The sequence below is a fragment of the Silurus meridionalis genome, chromosome 10, assembly GCF_014805685.1.
Source record: "Silurus meridionalis isolate SWU-2019-XX chromosome 10, ASM1480568v1, whole genome shotgun sequence".
NCBI lineage: Eukaryota > Metazoa > Chordata > Actinopteri > Siluriformes > Siluridae > Silurus > Silurus meridionalis.
This window is the reverse complement of record NC_060893.1, coordinates 4,250,608-4,271,628: the sequence shown is the minus strand read 5'-3', so window position 1 is coordinate 4,271,628 and position 21,021 is coordinate 4,250,608. Positions and strand designations below refer to the sequence as shown.

At 40.9% G+C, this 21,021-nt stretch overlaps 1 protein-coding gene across 1 annotated transcript in view; it reads right to left on the bottom strand.

Annotated features, from left to right (window-relative positions):
- LOC124392425 (L-fucose kinase) overlaps window positions 1–16,410 on the bottom strand; it is a 32,532-nt gene extending 16,122 nt beyond the window's left edge. The window contains 12 exon segments of the mRNA XM_046859459.1: window positions 4,510–4,611; window positions 4,707–4,813; window positions 4,896–5,067; window positions 8,341–8,460; window positions 9,386–9,466; window positions 9,686–9,783; window positions 11,118–11,190; window positions 13,586–13,711; window positions 14,134–14,184; window positions 14,786–14,904; window positions 14,907–14,936; window positions 16,233–16,410. Coding sequence (XP_046715415.1) covers window positions 4,510–4,611; window positions 4,707–4,813; window positions 4,896–5,067; window positions 8,341–8,460; window positions 9,386–9,466; window positions 9,686–9,783; window positions 11,118–11,190; window positions 13,586–13,711; window positions 14,134–14,184; window positions 14,786–14,904; window positions 14,907–14,936; window positions 16,233–16,314 — 1,161 coding nt within the window. The 5' untranslated portion in view covers window positions 16,315–16,410.
- Window positions 16,411–21,021: the final 4,611 nt, after the last annotated feature.

Genomic DNA, 21,021 nt, shown 5'->3' with positions numbered 1-21,021 from the left:
AGTTAGAGCAATAAAAGATGCAGATGGAAAGTGTTGACTAGTGAGGAGAGTGTGTTGAGAAGATGGAGGGTGTATTTTGAGTCGCCGATGAATGAGGAAAATGAGGTAGAGAGAAGGTTGGATGGTGTGGAGATGGTGAAGCAGGAAGTGGATAAAATTAGTAAAGAGGAAGTGAGAGCAGCGATTAAGAGGATGAAGAGTGGAAAGTCAGTTGGACCAGATGACATACCGGTAGAAGCATGGAGATGTTTAGGAGAGATGGCAATGGAGTTTTTAACCAGGGTGTTCAACAAGATTTCTGAGAGTTAGAAGATGCCTGAAAAATGGAGAAGGAGTGTGCTGGTACCGATCTTCAAGAATAAGGGAAATGTGCAGACCTGCAGTAACTACAGGGGAATTAAGTTGATCAGTCACACCATGAAGTTATGGGAAAGAGTAGTGGAAGCCAGGCTGAGAGAAGAGGTGAAAAGAGGAGTTGTGGTATTGTATAAGAATGTCTGGTGTATCAGAGAAGTATGTGAGGGTGGTGCAGGACATGTATGAGGACAGTGTGACAGCAGTGAAGTGTGCACTAGGAACGACAGACTGGTTCAAGGTGGAGGTTGGACTGCATCAAGGATCGGCTCTGAGCCCTTTCTTGTTTGTAGTGATGATGGACAGGTTGACGGACGAGGTCAGACAGGAGTCTCCATTTACAATGATGTTTGCGGATGATATTGTGATTTGTGGTGAGAGTAGGGAGCAGGTTGAGAAGAGCCTGGAGAGATGGAGGTACATGTTGAAGAGAAGGGGAATGAAAGTCAGTAGGAGTAAGACAGAGTACATGTGTGTAAATGAGAGGGAGGGCAGTGGAGTGTTGCAGTTGCAGGGAGAAGAGGTGGTGTAGGTAGAGGAGTTCAGGTACATGGGGTCAACAGCGCAAAGTAATGGAGAGTGTGTTAGAGAAGCTAAGAAAAGAGTGCAGGCAGGGTGGAGTGGGTGTAGAAGAGTGGCAAAAGTGATTTGTGATAGAAGAGTGTCTGCAAAAGTGAAAGGAAAAGTTTATAGGACTGTGGTGAGACCTGCGATGTTGTATGGATTAGAGACAGTGGCATTGAGTAAAAGGAGGTGGAGCTGGAGGTAGCAGAGCTGAAGATGTTAAGGTTTTCATTGGGAGTGACGAGGATGGACAAGATTAGAAATGAGTTTATTAGAGGACAGCACATGTAGGATGTTTTGGTGACAAGGTGAGGAGGCGAGATTGAGATGGTTTGGACATGTGCAGAGAGGGACATGAATTATATTGGTAGAAGAATGCTGAAGATGGAGCCACCAGGTAGGAGGAAAAGAGGAAGGCCAAGGAGGAGGTTCATGGATGTGGTGAGGGAAGACATGCAGGTAGTTGGTGTGAAAGAGGCAGATGTAGAGGACAGGGTGGTATGGAGACGGATGATCCGCTGTGGCGACCCCTAATGGGAGCAGCCGAAGAAGAAGAAGAAGAGATGAGAAAAGTAGGCAGGAGTACAAGAAGATGTGGCAAAGGGTGAAGAGAAATGTGGCGAAAGCCAAGAAAAAGCATATGAATAGCTGTATGAGAAGTTGTACACTAAGAAAGGAGAAAAGGATTTGTATCGATTGGCCAGACAGGGACAAGGGTGGCTGCAAGTTAGAGCAATAAAAGATGCAGATGGAAAGTGTTGACTAGTGAGGAGAGTGTGTTGAGAAGGTGGAGGTTCAGGTACCTGGGGTCAACAGTGCAAAGTAATGGAGAGTGTGTTGAGAAGGTGGAGGTTCAGGTACCTGGGGTCAACAGTGCAAAGTAATGGAGAGTGTGTTGAGAAGGTGGAGGTTCAGGTACCTGGGGTCAACAGTGCAAAGTAATGGAGAGTGTGTTAGAGAAGTAAAGAAAAGAGTGCAGGCAGGGTGGAGTGGGTGGAGAAGAGTGACAGGAGTGATTTGTGATAGTAGGGTATCTGCAAGAATGAAAGGAAAAGTTTATAGGACTGTGGTGAGACCTGCAATGTTGTATGGTTTAGAGACAGTGGCATTGAGTAAAAGGCAGGAGGCAGAGCTGGAGGTAGCAGAGCTGAAGATGTTGAGGTTATCGTTGGGAGTGACGAGGATGGACAAGATTAGAAATGAGTTTATTAGAGGACAGCACATGTAGGATGTTTTGGTGACAAGGTGAGGGAGGCTAGATTGAGATGGTTTGGACATGTGCAGAGAAGGGACATGAATTATATTGGTAGAAGAATGCTGAAGATGGAGCCACCAGGTAGGAGGAAAAGAGGAAGGCCAAGGAGGAGGTTCATGGATGTGGTGAGGAAGACATGCAGGTAGTTGGTGTGAAAGAGGCAGATGTAGAGGACAGGGTGGTATGGAGACGGATGATCCGCTGTGGCGACCCCTAATGGGAGCAGCCGAAGAAGAAGAAGAGATGAGAAAAGTAGGCAGGAGTACAAGAAGATGTGGCAAAGGGTGAAGAGAAATGTGGCGAAAGCCAAGAAAAAGCATATGAATAGCTGTATGAGAAGTTGTACACTAAGAAAGGAGAAAAGGATTTGTATCGATTGGCCAGACAGGGACAAGGGTGGCTGCAAGTTAGAGCAATAAAAGATGCAGATGGAAAGTGTTGACTAGTGAGGAGAGTGTGTTGAGAAGGTGGAGGAGTTCAGGTACATGGGGTCAACAGCAAAGTAATGGAGTGTGTTAGAAGTAAAGAAAAGAGTGCAGGCAGGGTGGAGTGGGTGTAGAAGAGTGGCAAAAGTGATTTGTGATAGAAGAGTGTCTGCAAAAGTGAAAGGAAAAGTTTATAGGACTGTGGTGAGACCTGCAATGTTGTATGGTTTAGAGACAGTGGCATTGAGTAAAAGGAGGTGGAGCTGGAGGTAGCAGAGCTGAAGATGTTGAGGTTATCGTTGGGAGTGACGACAATAGACAGGATTAGAAATAAGTTTATTAGAGGGACAGCGCATGTAGGACGTTTTGGAGACAAGGTGAGGGAGGCTAGATTGAGATGGTTTGGACATGTGCAGAGGAGAGACATGGGGTATATCGGTAGGAGAATGCTGAGGATGGAGCCGCCATGAAGAATAAAAAGAGGAAGACCAAGGAGGAGGTTTATGGATGTGGTGAGGGAAGACATGCACGTAGTTGGTTTGAAAGAGGCAGATGTAAAGGACAGGGGGGTATGGAGACAGATGATCTGCTGTGGCGACACCTAATGGGAGAAGCCGAAAGAAAAAGATGATGATGATCACATTTTCATAAACCAGTAGTTTTTTTTTTTTTATATACATTTTAGCAATATTTTATTTTATTAATTTTTTTACCAGTATCCATTTTGATTAATCAGTTATCGGCAAGTACGCTCCAACCTAGCAATCGGTAAAATCTGTCGGTCAACACCTAATTTCCACATAATGCTATTGCTAATCTAATTAGGTTGCAATGAATTGTTATGAAACCACAAAAAAAAATCAACTCCTTGACACAGAACATTTATTTGACTTGGCAGAATCTCGGGAAGGAAATCGGCTAACAGCCACTCCACTTATAGATTTGATTACATTAAATTAAGGTACCGGTAATGTCATAAAGGTTTTCTGTGATTGTGATTGAATAGATCCTGAACTGTTCAGTAAGGGGGAATGTCTAGTGCAGCTTAGAAGGCTCATTTAAAAGACATGTATTATAAGGATATAGATGTTGTATGTATTTAATGCCACTAATAGCCAAGGAGTTTTATGGTTCTTGGTTCTGAGAGTTTGATAAATTGTGCACAATGACATGTGTATTTAATTGTGCAATAAATGCATTTAGAGTGATATTTCCACATGAAATGGAGCTGTCTGAAATGTCTCCAAATTTGTGGACTGTGCTGAGAATATGTTCATATTCATCCAGTTACAGTAGCTAAAGCAGAGTGAAGCTTCTCAAAGCTAAAACTAATCAATGGGGAAGACGTTGAGTCATGGCGTGGTTCACACAGGGTCTCATCCAAGCTTGAACCGCCATTGCTGCTTGGTGGTATCTACTTAGCCCCAACATTCAGTCCAGCGTCAGTTCAACTGCAAGCAGAACATTTTTAGAGGAATGAATGATTGAAGAACTCCTGATTCTAACTTGCCACAACACCTGTGGTCTTATTTGTGTGGGCTTTTTTTGTAGGAACATTATAGTCATAATAAAGCATAGTACTTTGGATACTTAAGTGCATTTGAAGGCAAATACTTTTGTACTTTGACTCAAGTAAAAGTTTAAGGGGAACACTTTTTACTTTTACTGGAGTCATATTTTACCTACTGTATCTCTACATTTACTCAAGTACATGCTTTGTGTACTTCGTCCACCGCCACTTTTTTCTACATACACTGGATGGCGGGATACTGTAAGTCCGATTGGGGGGAAAAAATGATAGTGGAGAGGCGATTGATGATGGTGCTATTTTGTACTTAAATCCTAAATAGAGCCAATGATGGTCATCAGATGTCTAGCAAATAGACTGAAACGTTTTCAAGCCCTCCTGACCTGTAAGTGGCAGTGCTGCACAACAGCCCCTGCTGCAACATGCACCTCTCCTTCCAGTACACTGTTAATGATCCTACTGTTCTCGCTCACATACTGCAATTCCTGCAAACAGAAAGAGATGAACATACTAGTGAAAGACATGGTTTATACAGATGCAATACTTTGGATAGACAGACAAATCCCACACTTCGAGTCACCTGTATGTGGGAAAGAATCTGTGTCTCTGGTCCTGCCTCGGTCAGACGTACAATATGTTCCCTGCCAGACATCGTCAAGTAATCATAGCGTCCGTTGGAAGCGTGTACTGCAAACACAGTGTGAATGAATTCATCCAACCCCCCAAAAAATTAGAGATTAAATAGACAAAAAAAAGAATGGCCAAGTACCCAGAAAAAGGTGAACGCCTCTCAAAGTCCTCCACAGCACAGAGCGAGCGCTTCTCAATGCCTCCCCTTGTGGACCTATAGGTGAACTGCAACCTGCACTCGATCCGTTCACAAACTCGGTTTCAGTTAGGTCTGAGCACAGGCACATCAGTATATCCAAAAAGAGAGAGATCTGCAGGGAGACGAGTAAACACAAAAGAACATGTATGAGGGAATAGAAAAAAGAGACACACCCTTGCAAACCCCTGACATGCACCCCTGAGACGCCTGACCTCTTCAAAACTATCATCAGAAAGCGTCAATAAAATACCTTAGAAGCCATATAACTCCAGTAGAAACCTAGTGAAGGATGGTTTCTATGAGCTGTAACACAAGATGCTAGTACATGGAGCAACAACTGGCTTTTACACAGAAAAAAAAGTCCCCAAGTTTAAAATGCAAACTCGAACACACTACTTGGGGTAAGAAGCCCCCCAACACCGCTCCTTCTGGTCCTAAACGTAAACGGCCAACCTGATGCTCAGTCACAGGGGGTTTTCGGTCCACGTTCATGGGCGGCCAGCCCTCCGGACACCTGCTCTGCCCTCCAGGTTTACACGTCCAAAAGATGGAGGCTCTCTTTCGGCAGAGTCAGCCCCCCTCGCCGGTAAGTGCCGATCTCTGTTTCGCACAGGCTTCACTGTTCCCCGTGTCGTCCAGAGTGCTTTTCCCGTTCCAGAGGGGAAGGATGTGAGAAAAAGTGCAGAGGCAGTGTCACAACACAGCCCCCTTCACACTCCTCTCACAAATTTAATAAAAGCTACGGACCCAGTCTTTCAGAAAAACAAAAAGATTAAAAACCTGACGAATCAAATGAATTGCACCATTAATGAGCGATCCGGCCGAATCGGCTTTCAGCAGTCCACCAGGTCAACCAGGCTGCGTGGGGACGCTCGGGAGTCACGTGGCTGTCTGTTTCAGCCCACGAATGGGTAATTCCCACAATCACGAGGGGTTACAGACTTCAGTTTGCCAGGGCGCCATCGCCTTCCAACTGAGTTATGAGCTCCGCTCACATTCTAAGAGACGAAATCTCATCCCTCCTCGAGAAGGGGCGGTTCCAGTTGTAGCTCCGCACCTAAGCAATCAGGGCTTTTACTCTTGTCCTGGTCCCGAAAAAGGACAGTTCTTTCCGTCCTATTCTGAATCTCAGAATGTTGAACAAACATTTGAGGAAATACAATTTTAGAATGCTATCACACGGCTCTCTTGCATGTTCGATAAAGCAGAACATTTGGTTCTGCTCGATCAATCTGAGCGATGCTTTTTTTCCATATAAGCATCTAACCTCCGCACATGAGATTCCTTCATTTCGCCTACCAAGGAGTGTGTTACAAATTCACAATCCTTCCATTCGGGCTCGCACTGTCTGTGTGCGGAGGCAGGGCTTGCGCCGCTGAGAACAGCGGGTCTCAGGATCGCACATGTCTCTGATTACAGGGTCTTATAGCTTCGGCTGTCCGTGTCTTGCCTCTAGGCCTTCTCAAAATGAGGGGTTCTTATGAATTGACCTTTCTCTTCATCTTAACCCTGTTGCGCTACCTTTGAGGCCTTTGTCACCTTTGTCACGGTGATGCTGCACCACTGGAGAGGCGTGGAGTTTTACGCGCATGGGATGCATCCTTAACAGGGTGGGAAGTCACACAGGAGGGCAGATCAGTGAATGGTGTGGCCAAACACACTTACTGTGTGGAAGGCTCAAAATCATTTCCTGCCTCACTTGCAGGGGCATCATGTGCTGGTGCGCTGCAACAATACGACAGCTGTAGCACATATCAACCGTCAAGGGGGGATGTGCTCCTCCAAGCTTCATGCTCTAGCTCACAAGCTGTTGCTATGGAGCAGAAGGCATTTTTTGTCGTTCCGGGTGACTCACGTCCGGGGCCCTCTGAACAGTGGTGCAGACCTTTTGTCGAGGGGGAACCCGCAATACGGAAAGTGCCGGCTCCACCCTCAGATAGTGGGGCTGCTACGAGCGGCCGTCGATCGGCCTCACACAAAAATGCCCACTGTTCTATGTTCTTCTCGCTACGGGACAAGGATGCCCCCCTCGGCGTGGACGCACTGGCTCATCCATGGCCACACATGCCGCTCTACGCATTTTCTCCGCTCTGCCTGATAACCCCAACCCTATCCAGGGTGGTAGTACAGGGTTTGTCTCTGATCCTCATAGCACCCAGGTGGCCCAAGGCACTGTGGCTAGCAAAGATAATCCCTCTTCTGTATGCGGAGCCATGGCCCCTCCCATTGCGCACGGACCTCCTGGCCCAAGTGAACGGGGAGATCTACCATTCTCACCCAGACAGTATGGCTCTCTGGGCCTGGCCCATTGGAGGGCAAATTTAAACACTTTGGGGCTTCCCCATCGTGTTATTGCCACTATTTAGAATGCCAGGGCCTCTTTCACACGTTCCCCTTTATGATTGCAAGCGGCGTGTGTTTGAGGAGTGGTGCGAGAGGCACCAACTTGTTTCATATCTGTGCTCAGTCGCTGATATTTTGGGCTTCCTGCAGAACCTTATAGATCGTGGCAGAACCTTTTCTATGATTAAGGTCTATTTGGCGGATATCGCTGCGTGCCATGCCGGGTTTGGCGGCACTACGGTGGGACAACACCCCCTTATCCGTAGATTTATGAAGAGTGCACGCCGCTCCTTACCGGTCACCAGAAATGTAGTCCCAGAATAGTACCTCTCTATGGTGCTGGCCCAATGGCCTTTTGAGTCCCTAGTGGACATCTCCCTTAAACGTCTGTCCTTAAAGACGGCTCTGCTTCTGGCATTGGCTTCCGCCAAACGTGTCAGTGATTTGCATGCACGCTCAGTTCATTCCTTGTGCACCAAATTCTCGCTCAATGGAGATAAGGTTTTGCTTAGGCTTAACCCGGCCTTCATGCATAAATGCTTCCCAGCTTTCACTGGTGGTGTGACTGAGCTCTCTGCTTTTCACTCTTCTCCTTTTTCCTCTGCAAAGGACCAGAGGCTAAAGGCTATATGCCCTGTGCGTGCCATGGGGATAATATCAACAGGACTAGCCCTTTTAGAAGGAGCGACCAGCTCTTCATCTCTTGGGCCCCCCTGAACACGGGGAATCCCATCTCTATGCAACGCCTCTCTCGTTGGCTTCTGGAAGCTATCTCCTTGGAACAGTAACCTATTGTTATATAAACCTGCTCTGACAAAAAAACTTGCAGGGTCCTACATAAGATCATACATAAGCAAACACTATAAAGGTAAAAACCAAAAATAATGTTTTAAAGTCCTAAAAATAACTTCTAGGGCTTCAAATCTTCACTAAATTCAGGGTTGGACAAGCTAAAGACAAGCCAATACAAGTAAACAAATAATAGTGCAGTATTATGAATGATACAACAATACATTAGATCAGCATATTCCTGTTTGTGTACCTGCAGAGGCATTGCTCCTGAGTCCATGCCCAGGTAAGTGCAACCGTCTAATGGAGGAGTCACATGTGTTTGCAAAAGTCTCTCAGATACAGAGCTGGAGAAAAACACAGGACCTGACACCTGAAACCCAAACATTAATTTTAAAACACACACACACACACACACACACACACACACACACACATCTGTATTATCCAAATGCGGTTTAACAAATGCAAAATATTAAATTTTTTTTTTTCAATTTTTTTTTGCCAATTTTGGCTAATTTAATTGATTATTCAGTTTAATCAATATAATATAAAATTGCTTTGCATTAATTTTATTTATTCCATTTTATTTTTTTTATAAAATATTATTTTATATATTATTTTATGAAGCATTCAAGCATTACAATAGTTTTAAAAATGTAAACTGTTTAAATGTTGATATCAAATGTTAATAATAATAATAATAAGCTGAGTGAATAAAAAACAAAAAGCTATTTTATGTTTTGCAGTTCCTCCCACTAACCGTAACAAAATCACCAAACCTTGAATTAAAAAAACAAGGTACATACCGAACCATAGATTTTTATGTATGTATATATATATATATATATATATATATATATGTGTGTGTGTGTGTGTGTGTGTGTGTGTGTGTGTGTGTGTGTGTACACAAAAAAAACATAACTAAGCCCTAATGAGCGAGCAAGCCTGTTATCAAACAAGGAAATCATGTGACACCAGCACAGTGTTTTAGATTATAAAGATACAGGTCAAACGCTTCATAAACAAAAGAACAGGGAAAATGAGTCATCTCTATAAACATAACCTTATCAAGTGTTTTGATACCAGATGAGCTTGGTTTGAATATTTCAGTTGAAGATCTCCTGAGAGTTTCACACAACAACCTTTTGAAAGATATCAGAGGAAAATGACCCAGTCTGGCTAAATAAAACAAAAAATAAGCACACTTTACAACCGTGGTGAGCAAAAAAAACCCCATCTCAGAACTGTGTACAGGGGTTTAAAAAAAAATGCTGTGTATGTGAAAGTGGCCGTACCAGAGGAACTTTCCCATCAGGCAGCAGAGCAGAGCATATCCTCTCCTCTGAACCTCGGTAGATAATATCACGCACTTCACCCTGTTGATACAGAGCTAGTTAAGGGGTATATAATATCCATACAGTGATACTCCTTTATTGGATATTCAAGGATATCTTGTGTTTAACATATTTTACATATGGTAGCTACTAAATAAAATTAAATAAATTCATATCATGCATCAGAAAAATCCATCAAAATGATTCAATTTTGGCATAATAATGTTACTTTCAGCATTTATTGCATTACTCTGAACCCACCTGTGCATCTGTAAGGTAGACTCCATGGTTAACAGCAAAAGATATGTCCCCAGGTAAGGACACAGCCAGCACACCAGCAAAGTCTTCCCACAGCATTTCTGCAAAGACACATGATTCATGCATGAGCATTTGCATGCGTGAGTAAGTCTTAAACTGATGTGAGAGTGAGTTTTCTACACATACAAACACATCCCATTTAAATAAAAAACACACTTAATAGTGGGTTTTTTTTATCTGTTCAGAGAAACTGATGATTCCTAGCTTAAGGACTGTGGATGTGGGAGATGGTAGATAAAACTATAACTATAACTCCATTACACCAGGCATGTCACATATTGTAGGTGAGAAATAAAACCATAGTTTCAGTGCTTTCTTGTGTGAGGGATGAGAATATAATGGGTATTGTCCAGTCAGGTTTGTTGACCTTGCAGTAATGGATTGCTTTATATCCCAGTGTGCCCTGGTGTCTTTTTTGGAGTCTGACTCCACAAGGCAAGATCATACAAGGTCAAGGACATGTTGATTTTGATGGCTCCAACAAGTCTCAAAAAAGTTGGGACAGAGCCATGTTTACTTTACCACTGTGCAGCATCGTGTCTTCTATCCTATATTTAAAAAATCTACTTAAAACCTACTTGTGCACAGAGATTTCTATAGATTCCTTGAATCTGATATTATGTACTGTAAATTGCTATTAATTTTGGATTACTTAAAGATTTTGTCACTGATGTCCAACCCAACCAGCACTAAACTTTCCATGCTCAAATCCAACTAACACTCAGTACATTGTTTCATTTTCTGCTGGCATTATTGAGCTAAAAAAAACCAAACAAAAAAAAACACACTCTGCACTGTTCTGCTTTTTATATTATAGAAACAAAAAGTAATCTATTAAACAAGCTTCCTCTTTGCTCATGTTTCTTCCTCGTGTTCGTTTAGGGAGTGTCTCGTGAATCACCGCCGCCTCAGGTGCGAACTTTAGAGATTGAAATCTAAACCCATATCAGTATTTCTGTCAATCTGCTCCATTGTATACCTTGTTAGAATGGATAACGATATTATATGATTGTATGCTGTGTCCATTTTACAAGATGTCCCCCCTTTGTATTCAGAATCCCTATACCTTAACCATAACCCTAACCCTAACACAGAAACTGGTTTGGTGTATTTACCCTTTTAAATAGCACAATGTTAAACAAAAGTAATTTAAATGAGCGATTTCTGGCACCTATGATACAAAGATGTGCCACAAGCACACACTTTAGATCTTTAATCTAAATTTCTGTTGACTCTCAGACCATTTTGAATCAGGATTAACTACAAGATTAAACCTTATAAGGTGATGTTTTTATTTGTGGAGAGAGAGAGGGCTAAAAAAAAAAAACATATACCCGACCGGCCCTAATTCCGAACCATATACGTGTAATCTCACTTGGCATTGTTGTGATGCTCAGGATCATGTCAGTGCTACACACCCAAACTCCTGGTGGAGAGCCAGCACATACCTAAAACAACACACACCGACACATTGCTAGCAAACACATATGGGAGATATTTTGTAAACAAAATATAAAAAAAAACGCCTTTTTTTTTTTTTTTTACAGCTTGTATATTTGAACAAATTGGTCTGTCTTTGTTGCGTGCATTAATTTTTTTTAAACAAAACATGTAAATTAGGATTTCCTAATTTCTTTGCTCAAAATGTAAAATATTTTAAATTCACCTCACTTTCGTGCCTTTTTATATTATGACTTTATTTAAATTATTTGGGTTTGTGGGGGTCATGTGTCTCATTTCTCATTAACAAACCCAAATGAAAAATAACCGATCAGCCATCAGTGCATAAATCATCGGCGGCTTTATCCAACATTCCGGTTCCAAGATGTTCTAGCGCTGAGAAGTCCACCCGGATCCCTGTGTGCATTTGAAAAGCAACAGGAGAGTGGCGGTACATGGAATTCCAACACATCATACAGTGCTATGCCATGCAAAAAATCTTCAGATTAGATTGTCTGCAATCTCTGAATATGCTGCTCTAGTCATATTATCATATTATTTGTCATTTGCCCAAATGGGTCCAATGTGGACATTTTTCCCTAAGACAACTCTCCCCCTCCCACTCTCGAGTGAAAACATGAGGTACCAGTGATGTCTGGATGGAATTCTCTTCAATTAGAGACATGCAGCTGGGGATAATTTCACATTAACAGCCTAAAGTTACTGAGCAACTCAAGAACTTTAAGGATGGATTTGGACTGTAATAATCAGTCTACTACAATGGGTTTAGGACCGCAGTTTGCATGAACAGTTCCGCGCACAGTTAATAACAAGAACATTACACCTCAACAATAATTGGAACTTTGACGAATGGACTTTCGGTGCCAACGAGGTGAGAACAAGTTTCGAGTCTGGTTCCTCTCAAGGATTTTTTTTCTTATATCTGGATCCAGATCGGTATCACTTCTCTCCTACTTCTCTACTTTCTTTCTAAAACTCTGGAAAGCACTCTTTTTAACCAACTGTCTGTCTATCTCTCACAGAACAACCTCCAAGACCCCAAGCAGTCTGGCTTCAAAGCGCACCCTCCACACAGACGGCCCTTTTAATTGTCACATAGAAACAACACGCTTCGAGATCATCCAAGCTGTCATCTGTCCTTATCCTCCTAAGATGTCAGCAGCATAAGACTCTCTTGTCAACCCTCGGAGGCCTTGGTATCCGTGGAGCAGCTTGGGAATGGCTTGGTTCCTACCTAAGTTTGCTAACACCAGGTAACCACGCAGACTCTGCACTGGCATCCCACAAGGCTCAGTACCTGGTCCTCTCTTTTTCTCCCTCTATTCCGACTCTCTTGGCGAAATCATATTCTCACATGGGTTTTCTTACCAACGCTATGCTGATGATCCTCAACTCATCTTCTCCTTTCCTTCTTCAGATACCACAGCTTCTGGTCAGATCTCAGCATGCCTGGTGGACATATCTTTATGGATGACTGCTCATTAACTAAAACTCAACCCCAGCAAAACTGAACTGTTGGGCATCCTAGGTAATTCATCTCCAGGTCAGGATCTTAGAATAACTCTACACAACTCTCTGATCTCCTCTTCAGCCACTGTTTGCAACCTTGGGGTAACCATGGACAATCAACTGTCCTTTTCCTCACATGTTGCGAATGTGACACGCTCTTGTTGGTTCTTTCTGTACAACATCAGAAGGATTTGACCATTTCTATCCACACAGGCTGCTCAGGTGCTTGTTCAGTCTCTTGTGATTTCGAGACTGGACTACTGCAAATTTTTGCTGGCAGGTCGACCTCTGAACGCTATTCGCCCACTCCAAATTATCCAAAACGCAGCTGCGTGACTTGTGTTTAACCTGCCCAAGTTCTCCCACACCACCCCACTGCTATGCTCCCTCCACTGGCTTCCAGTAGCTGCACGCATCAGATTCAAATAATTAATCAAATAATGAATAATATGATGCACACTAGAGACAACATATTGAAAGATTGCAGACAATCTAGTAGAACATGATGAGGGACAGGGCGAAGTGGGGTGGGGTGGGGTTTTTCTGCAGGGAGAGGATTTTGTGAATGGAGGACACGTAAGGGGGGAAAAAATACACTTTGTTGGATAAAGCCACTGATGGTTGATCACTTCTTATACAGCATGGATATTCAAGATTCTCACAAACCCAAATAACTAAAAGTGTAAAAAAATAAGATGGCAAGAAACTATACGTGTGGCGAATTTTAAATATTGTGCATTTTTTTCAACAATTTAAGTATCAATTTGTGGCCTATATAAACAAGCCGACAGGAGATTGCATTTTAAAGTGAAATTCGTCATACACAAATGAATTTCCTTGTAGGAAGTTTCATCCTGCACCCGATTCGCTCACCTTAGTCGAAAGGCAGTTCAGTAACATGTCTAAGCAGCAAACTGGACCCTCGACCGTTTGTTCAGGTGCATGAACAGGCATCCAGCAGAACGCCCTACTGCAGCCATCCCAGGGAAAATCTCTTCCCTACCACATACACACACACACACACACACACACACACACACACACACACACACACACACATGTATATGTGTATAAATAATGATTGTGACTTTTATATTGAACCTCCTGCATTATCAAAAACACTACAGAAGCAAGGTTTAATGGCATCCGTAATTCTAAGACACTGATCTTGTGATCCTATGTTCAAATCCCAGCAACTCCAAGCTGCCCTTGAGCAAGGCCCTTAACCCTCAACTGCTCATTAGTGCAAGTAAGATAAGTCCCTCTGGATAAGGGTGTCTGGCAAATTCCGTAAGTGTAAACCACAGGTCAACACACACACACACACACACACACACACACACACACACACACACACACACACAAATACACAGAATGATTACAAGATTGGCACGTATTACAAATCCATTTCCTGGTCTCACCGTGTGCAAAATGAGAATGTGCGCGTCATGCAAGACATCTGCAGTCACCACCTAAACGCAAAACAACAACCGTCACAAACACAGCCAGAGATAAAGGTGTTGAAGGCAGAATTTAGCCGTTGTTCAGTCTAGCAACCGGATCTGTAAGATGTACCTTTGATTCTGTGGGTGACTCCAAATAGGTCATTAATATGTTTATTTTTCTTTATGAATGAAAACATCTGAAAATATCCATATTTGTTGTAGGGCAATTATTACATGACTATTATTTAACCTGGCATTACATCAGCTTCTGAAATTATTACTGTTTTTATTAGTAGTAGTAATAGAAATAGCAGTAAAAATATTGGTAGATATAGTAGTTATAATATTCTTCTTATAGTGATAATTATATTATTAATAGTAGCAGTAATAGTAATACAAATATAAGCATTAGAACTATGGAAATAGGACCTGAGGGTTAAATTATTTACCAGGATGCCACTGTTTGCTTAATCTGTTTAAACTTTCCTACATCCTGCTTGATCATTTCCTTCTAGGATGAAAACGTACTGCTAACACACACTGCTACAACACGTCGCTGGTCTCACACAGATTTCTAAAAGCGATCCTCGGAGAGTGTACAGCACAAGGCTCATTAACTCTTACTCACTGTATATCCAGCTCTGGCACTGAGATGCTCCGCGGCCACCAGCAGTGCGTTCAGAGTAGCTCCTCCACTGCCTACATGCTCCTGTGGGTCAGGGACAGTGAGCAGCAGAGTTCCAGGGGCAGGACCCCACGCTGTTGCCGTATCTCCAGTTCTGCAACAAGAAAACACCTCTCTCTGAGCTCAGGACTAAAACCTGATTCAGTGTCATAATATCATTGGGAAGAAGCAAAAAGGATATCGGTCACTTGGTAATAATAATTATGATGGTGAGGATTGTGATGGTGACGGGGAAGATGGTGTTAATAATAATAATGATGGTGATGATGAGGATTGTGATGATGGTGGTGATGATGATGATGATGATTGTGATGATAAATATGGTGATGATGGTAATTAATAGTAATAAAACCACTATCATTATTATAAATTACCATCATTACCATCCTTCTTATTACCATCATCGTCATCACAAACATAAGTGTCATTATTATTACCATCATCATAATTATTATTACCACCACAACCATCATCATCATCACCACCACCAATCATTTCATTAATTACCACCATCATCATTATCATCATCACCATCATTATTATTACCGCCATCATTATCACCATCATAAACATTATTACCACCACAACCACAATCATCATCACCACCACCACCAATGTTATTATTAATTACAGCCATTATCATTATCATTATCATCACTATAAACATAATTTTCACTGCCCTAATCACTGTCATCATCACCATCATCAACTTCATCATCATCATCACCACCATAAACATAATTATTATTAATATCATCATCATCACCATAAACATAATTATTATTAATATCATCATCATCACCATAAACATCATTATTATTACCATCACCACTATAAACATAATTAACATTGCCCTAATCACTGTCATCTTTACCATCATTATCATCATCATCATCACCACCATAAACATAATTATCATTGCACTAATCGCCGTCATCATCATCATCATCATCATCATCAACATTATTATTACCATCATCACCATCATCACCATCAACAGCATTATTATTACCATCATCACCACCATAAACATAATTAACATTGCCCTAATCACTGTCATCATCACCTTAATCGCCTTCATCATCATCATAATCATCACCACCATAAACATAATTATTATTACTATCATCCCCATCATCATCACCATCATCATCACCATAAACGTTATTATTACCATCATCATCATCATCATCACCATAAACATAAACATCATTATTATTACCATTATTACCATAAACATAATTATTATTGTCCTCATCACAGTCATCATCAACATAAACATTATTATTATTATTATTATTATTATTATTATTATTAAGCTTTAAAAAGGGAACAAACACACAAGTAAGTGTTAATGATAAAAGATTGTATCATGGCCCGTTATTGTCACCTCTCTGGAACGCATACACGCTGTCCTTGTGCTGGCACGTGAGCACTACAAGAGTCCAGTTGGAAACGCGTCCGGCGGTCATACTGACAAACAAAAACAAAAACAACAACAACAACAGCAGCAGCCACTTCACTCTCCCTCCAGCATGCCTCTACTCTACTCTACTCAACTCCTCCAACTTCCGGATGCGTCACGCCTACATACATTTTAAAATCAAAGTCCGAGTAACGGTAAAATTACAGCACTGGTTCCCGCGCTGTAAACCGTCACCAAAATAAAAGTTCGGTTTCCCTCATATGAAAATTATAACAAATATATTACCAATGCTTAGTAAAACGTACTTCTCAAAATAATAATATTAATAATAATAATAAAAAATAAATATAACAATTACAAGCACCCAATATATTGTGTGACTGTGTAATACTTTTAATAAATCCTAAATCATTATTTAAAAATCATTAACAGCTGAAGGCTTCACCAATCTGTAAAAGACTGTCGGTACAAATTGTGGAACGATTTCAGAATAATGTTCTTCAACATCAAATTGCGAAAACTTTGAATATCATCATTTACAGTTTATTTGTCACAATCATCACAAGATGAGAAGAGAAAATCTCTGTGCACAGGAAAATACATTGAAAACATCCAGGATTCTGGAACCTAAATCACTGCATGGACTCATTAACACATCCAGAAAACATTAAGTTTTATAGAACATAATATTCTATGTATTCTGTATATACAAGTCAAATCAAGTCAAGTCAAGTCAAGTCAAGTCAAGTTTTCACAACAGACATCGTCTCAAAGCAGCTTTACGGAAATCAACAGTCAAGGTGAATGGTGTGTATTTATCCCTGATGAGCAGCCGTGGCGACTGTGGCAAGGAAAAACTCCCTTAGATGTAATGAGGAAGAAACCTTGAGAGGAACCAGACTCAGAAATGGAACCCATCCTCATTTGGGTGACATCAAGAGTTTGATCATAAATCTTTCAACAATACAGAACACTGGAGAGTGATAACTAACATGAGTACTGGAGTATAAGATTATAAGTAATGTTCTTTCTGCAGTCTTTATGGTTATAAAACTAGGAGCTACTGAGCTCAACATTTGTGATCATCACAGATCCAGCACCAGCTTCTCCATGCCAGAGCCTTTAAACACTCCAGGAGGTCCATTGTCAAAACTCCACACATGTAGTGGGATCCAAATGGCACTGGTACGTCTCTAGATGGTACGGGATGTTTGCGAGTTCGGCATCTACTTCTTCAAAGGTCCATAATCTTCATGAGGTGGGACGTGACTGGAGCTGGCCAAACCTCAGGATGCCTCGGGATGGGGAGAGAAAGAGAAGCAGTGGAGAGGAATTAGCGTAGCTGCTGTTCATGATATTAACAGCACAAGTTGATAATGTGGATGTGATCAGATGTTCTGGAGCACAAGGTTATGATGTGATGTGTGTTATGTGTAGGCTTTGCTAAAAGGATAAGTTTTTAATCTGCACTTAAACTGGGTGAGTGTGTCTGAGCCTCGAACACTGTCAGGAAGACTATTCCAGAGTTTAGAAGCTAAATGTGAAAATGATTTACCGCCTTTAGTGGACTTTGCTATTTTAGGAACTACTAGAAGTCCAGAGTTTTGAGATCTCAGGGAGCGTGACGGATTGTAGCGTGTTAAAGACTGGAGAGATACATGGGAGTCAAACCATTTAGTGCTTTATAAGTGAGAAGTAGTAGTTTGTAGTCTATTCGAAACTTAACAGGAAGCCAATGTAGGGACGATAAGATTGGGGTTATATGATCATATTTTCTTGACTTTGTAAGAACTCTTGATGCCGCATTCTGAACTAACTGAAGCTTGTTTATTAATGATGCAGGACATCCACCTAGTAATGCATTACAGTAGTCTATTCTGGAGGTCAGGAACGCATGGACGAGCTTCTCTGCATCAGATATAGACAACATGTTTCTTAGCTTAGAAATATTTCTAAGGTGAAAGAAGGCTGTTTTTGTAACTTGGTTGATGTGATTTTTGAAAGACAAAATCCTGTCTCAAATAACTCCCAGGTCTTATATACAGTCATATAAAAAAAAACAATGTACACCTTCTTCTATGGTCCTATGTATCAGGACATAATAAATATGATGTGGTCCTTGTCAGGCCTTAAAATTAGGTAAATATAACCTCAGATAAACTACAACACAAAAAATCCCCTACTGCTTCCACAGGATTAAGGCCAGATGCTTAATTGATCATCAGCAAGTGTGACCACCTGATAAAAGCTTAGAAGTTTGCTTATCTGGAACACAATGTTAGCAACTGCTGCTACCTATCAATCTGCGAAGGGTTATAAGGCCATTTCCATACGTTTTAAATATCAACATTTAACAGTGAAAAAAATCTAGAAATGCAGGACGTTTTCCCATGAGTGGATGTGCCAGAAAAGTCAGACTATGCATGCTGCCAAAAAAAACAAACAAAAAACCAAACAAACAAAAAAAAACCCATCTCAACACATCTCAAACTTTCCATCATAATGTGGAGCCCCTGCTGGCAAATGAAAATTTACAGTGGTTCCCCCCCTAAAAAACCCCACACAAATATATAATATAAATAAACTGAAATTACACAAATAATAAATAAACTTTAACTTTTAAAATAAACAATATAAAAAAATTTTAACTGCTGGAGCATTTGATATTTCAAAATTTTACAAGAGGTTTCTGGCATCAAAGTCCTCAATAAGTTTAACATTTTAGATTTTTTAATTAATTGTCTTATCTTGGGTTTTCATTTTCGCTTCTCAGCACCAGACTGCTGTTGTCTCTTCCTGGACATAGTTATCCATCAATTATGATCATTTGCAACTTGCCACAAACACAGGTGAGGCGTGTGTGGATGCAAAAATGGCGTGTCACTTACTACACATACGTAAAATTCATTTTTTTATATTTCTCATTGCTTTTATTTATATTTATGTTAATGTTCATATTGACCCCCCAGAGTAAGCAATCTGCGTACTCTGGGCATAGGGAGCGGCGATCTAAATGATCAATCATTATGAAACATTCCCAGAACCTGAACTGTTTGTTATTTTGTCAAACAATTGAAATTTAACTTCTCGCAGAAGCAACCAACTTTTTTGAGGTACTTTTCAGATGCAATCATCCTTCCTGAACCTCCAGCTATATACAGTTTGCGGTTGATAAAGTTCAGATAATCAGTTTAATTCAGTATTTGTAGAGCGCTTTTAGCAATCAAAATTGTCTCAAAGTAGCTTTACAGAGATAAAGATATTACAAAATATGAATTTATATGTTATTGCTTATAGGTTTATGCCTAATGAGTTACTATAGTACTGATATCAAAAAAATCTACTTAAGTACAGTAACAAAGTATTTAAACTTCAGTAGATTTTTCTGATATCAGTACTATAGTAACAACTTTTTACTTTCAATTACATATTTTTACACAAACATCTGTACTTTCTACTTATTACATTTTTAAACCAGACTCGTTACTTTAGTTTGAATCTATTTGGTGACATAATCAATATTTATTTTTATTCTCATTGTGTGCTATTTTCAGCCCATCAACCTCATTAAATAAGAACAGATACTTCCTTAATCACCTGATCATCATCATCTTTTTTCTACTTGTATTCTATATGGTGGTTGTTCAGCCTGGATACATTCATTAGCAAACAAAATTATAATGTATTTTTTATTAATATATTAATATGATGTGAGGTTCAGTTACCAGCGTGGCATTAAAACAAGCGACTTTGTACTTAAATATCAGAGCCCAAACTTCTTTACTTTAACTTGAGTGAAAAAGTGCAGTCAATACTTTAACAGAGTTTTTTCAAACATGAGTATCTGTACTTCCAGTGGTACTTCTCGCTCAGGAGCATCTCTACTTCCTGAGAAGGCTGATGAAAGCTCATCTCTCTCACCCCCATCCTGACCACGTTCTACAGAGGGACCATTGAGAGCATCCTGAGCAGCTGCATAACTGCCTGGTTTGGGAACTGCACCATCTTGGATCGCAAGACCCTAAAAAGGATGGCTAAGAAGATCATCTGAGTCTCTCTCCCTTCTATCATGGACATTTACACCACACGCTGCATCCGCAAACAGCATTGTGAACGACCACACACACCCCTCACACACACTCTTCACCCTCCTGCCATCAGGAAAGAGGTTCCAAAGCATTCGGGCCTCACATCCAGACTGTGTAACAGTTTTTCCCGCAAGCTATCAGGCTCCTCAATACAAAGAACTAAACTAAAACTCACACACATTTATTATTTATACTTAACCATATTACACTGTTTACATGCTGTTTTTTTGCACCTCTTGACTGCTGCTACTGCTGTTTTTGCACTGCATTGTGTTTGTTTCTAGTCTTTATAGTCCTCTTTGCACAGTACTGTATATTCAGAGTATACAGTAGATTTACAGATCGGCGCCATCTTGTGTTATGTGTATTGTCCCACACTGTCTTGTGTTGTCTGTCTGTCTGTTCTGTTTTTATGTCTGCTAGTGTTTGCACTCGATGCACTTTATGTAGCTTTATGTTGTGTGTTTTGTAGCTCTATGTTGTTTAGTGTAGCACCAGGGTTCTGGAGGAACGTTGTCTTGTTTTTACTCTGTACTGTGTACCATTGTGTATAGCAGAAATGACAATAAAAGCCACTTGACTCTTGACTTGACCACCAAGATGCCATCGCTGACCTTATTCTATGATTTAAGTTGGATTGAAATTCCATCCAAATAAAAACAATG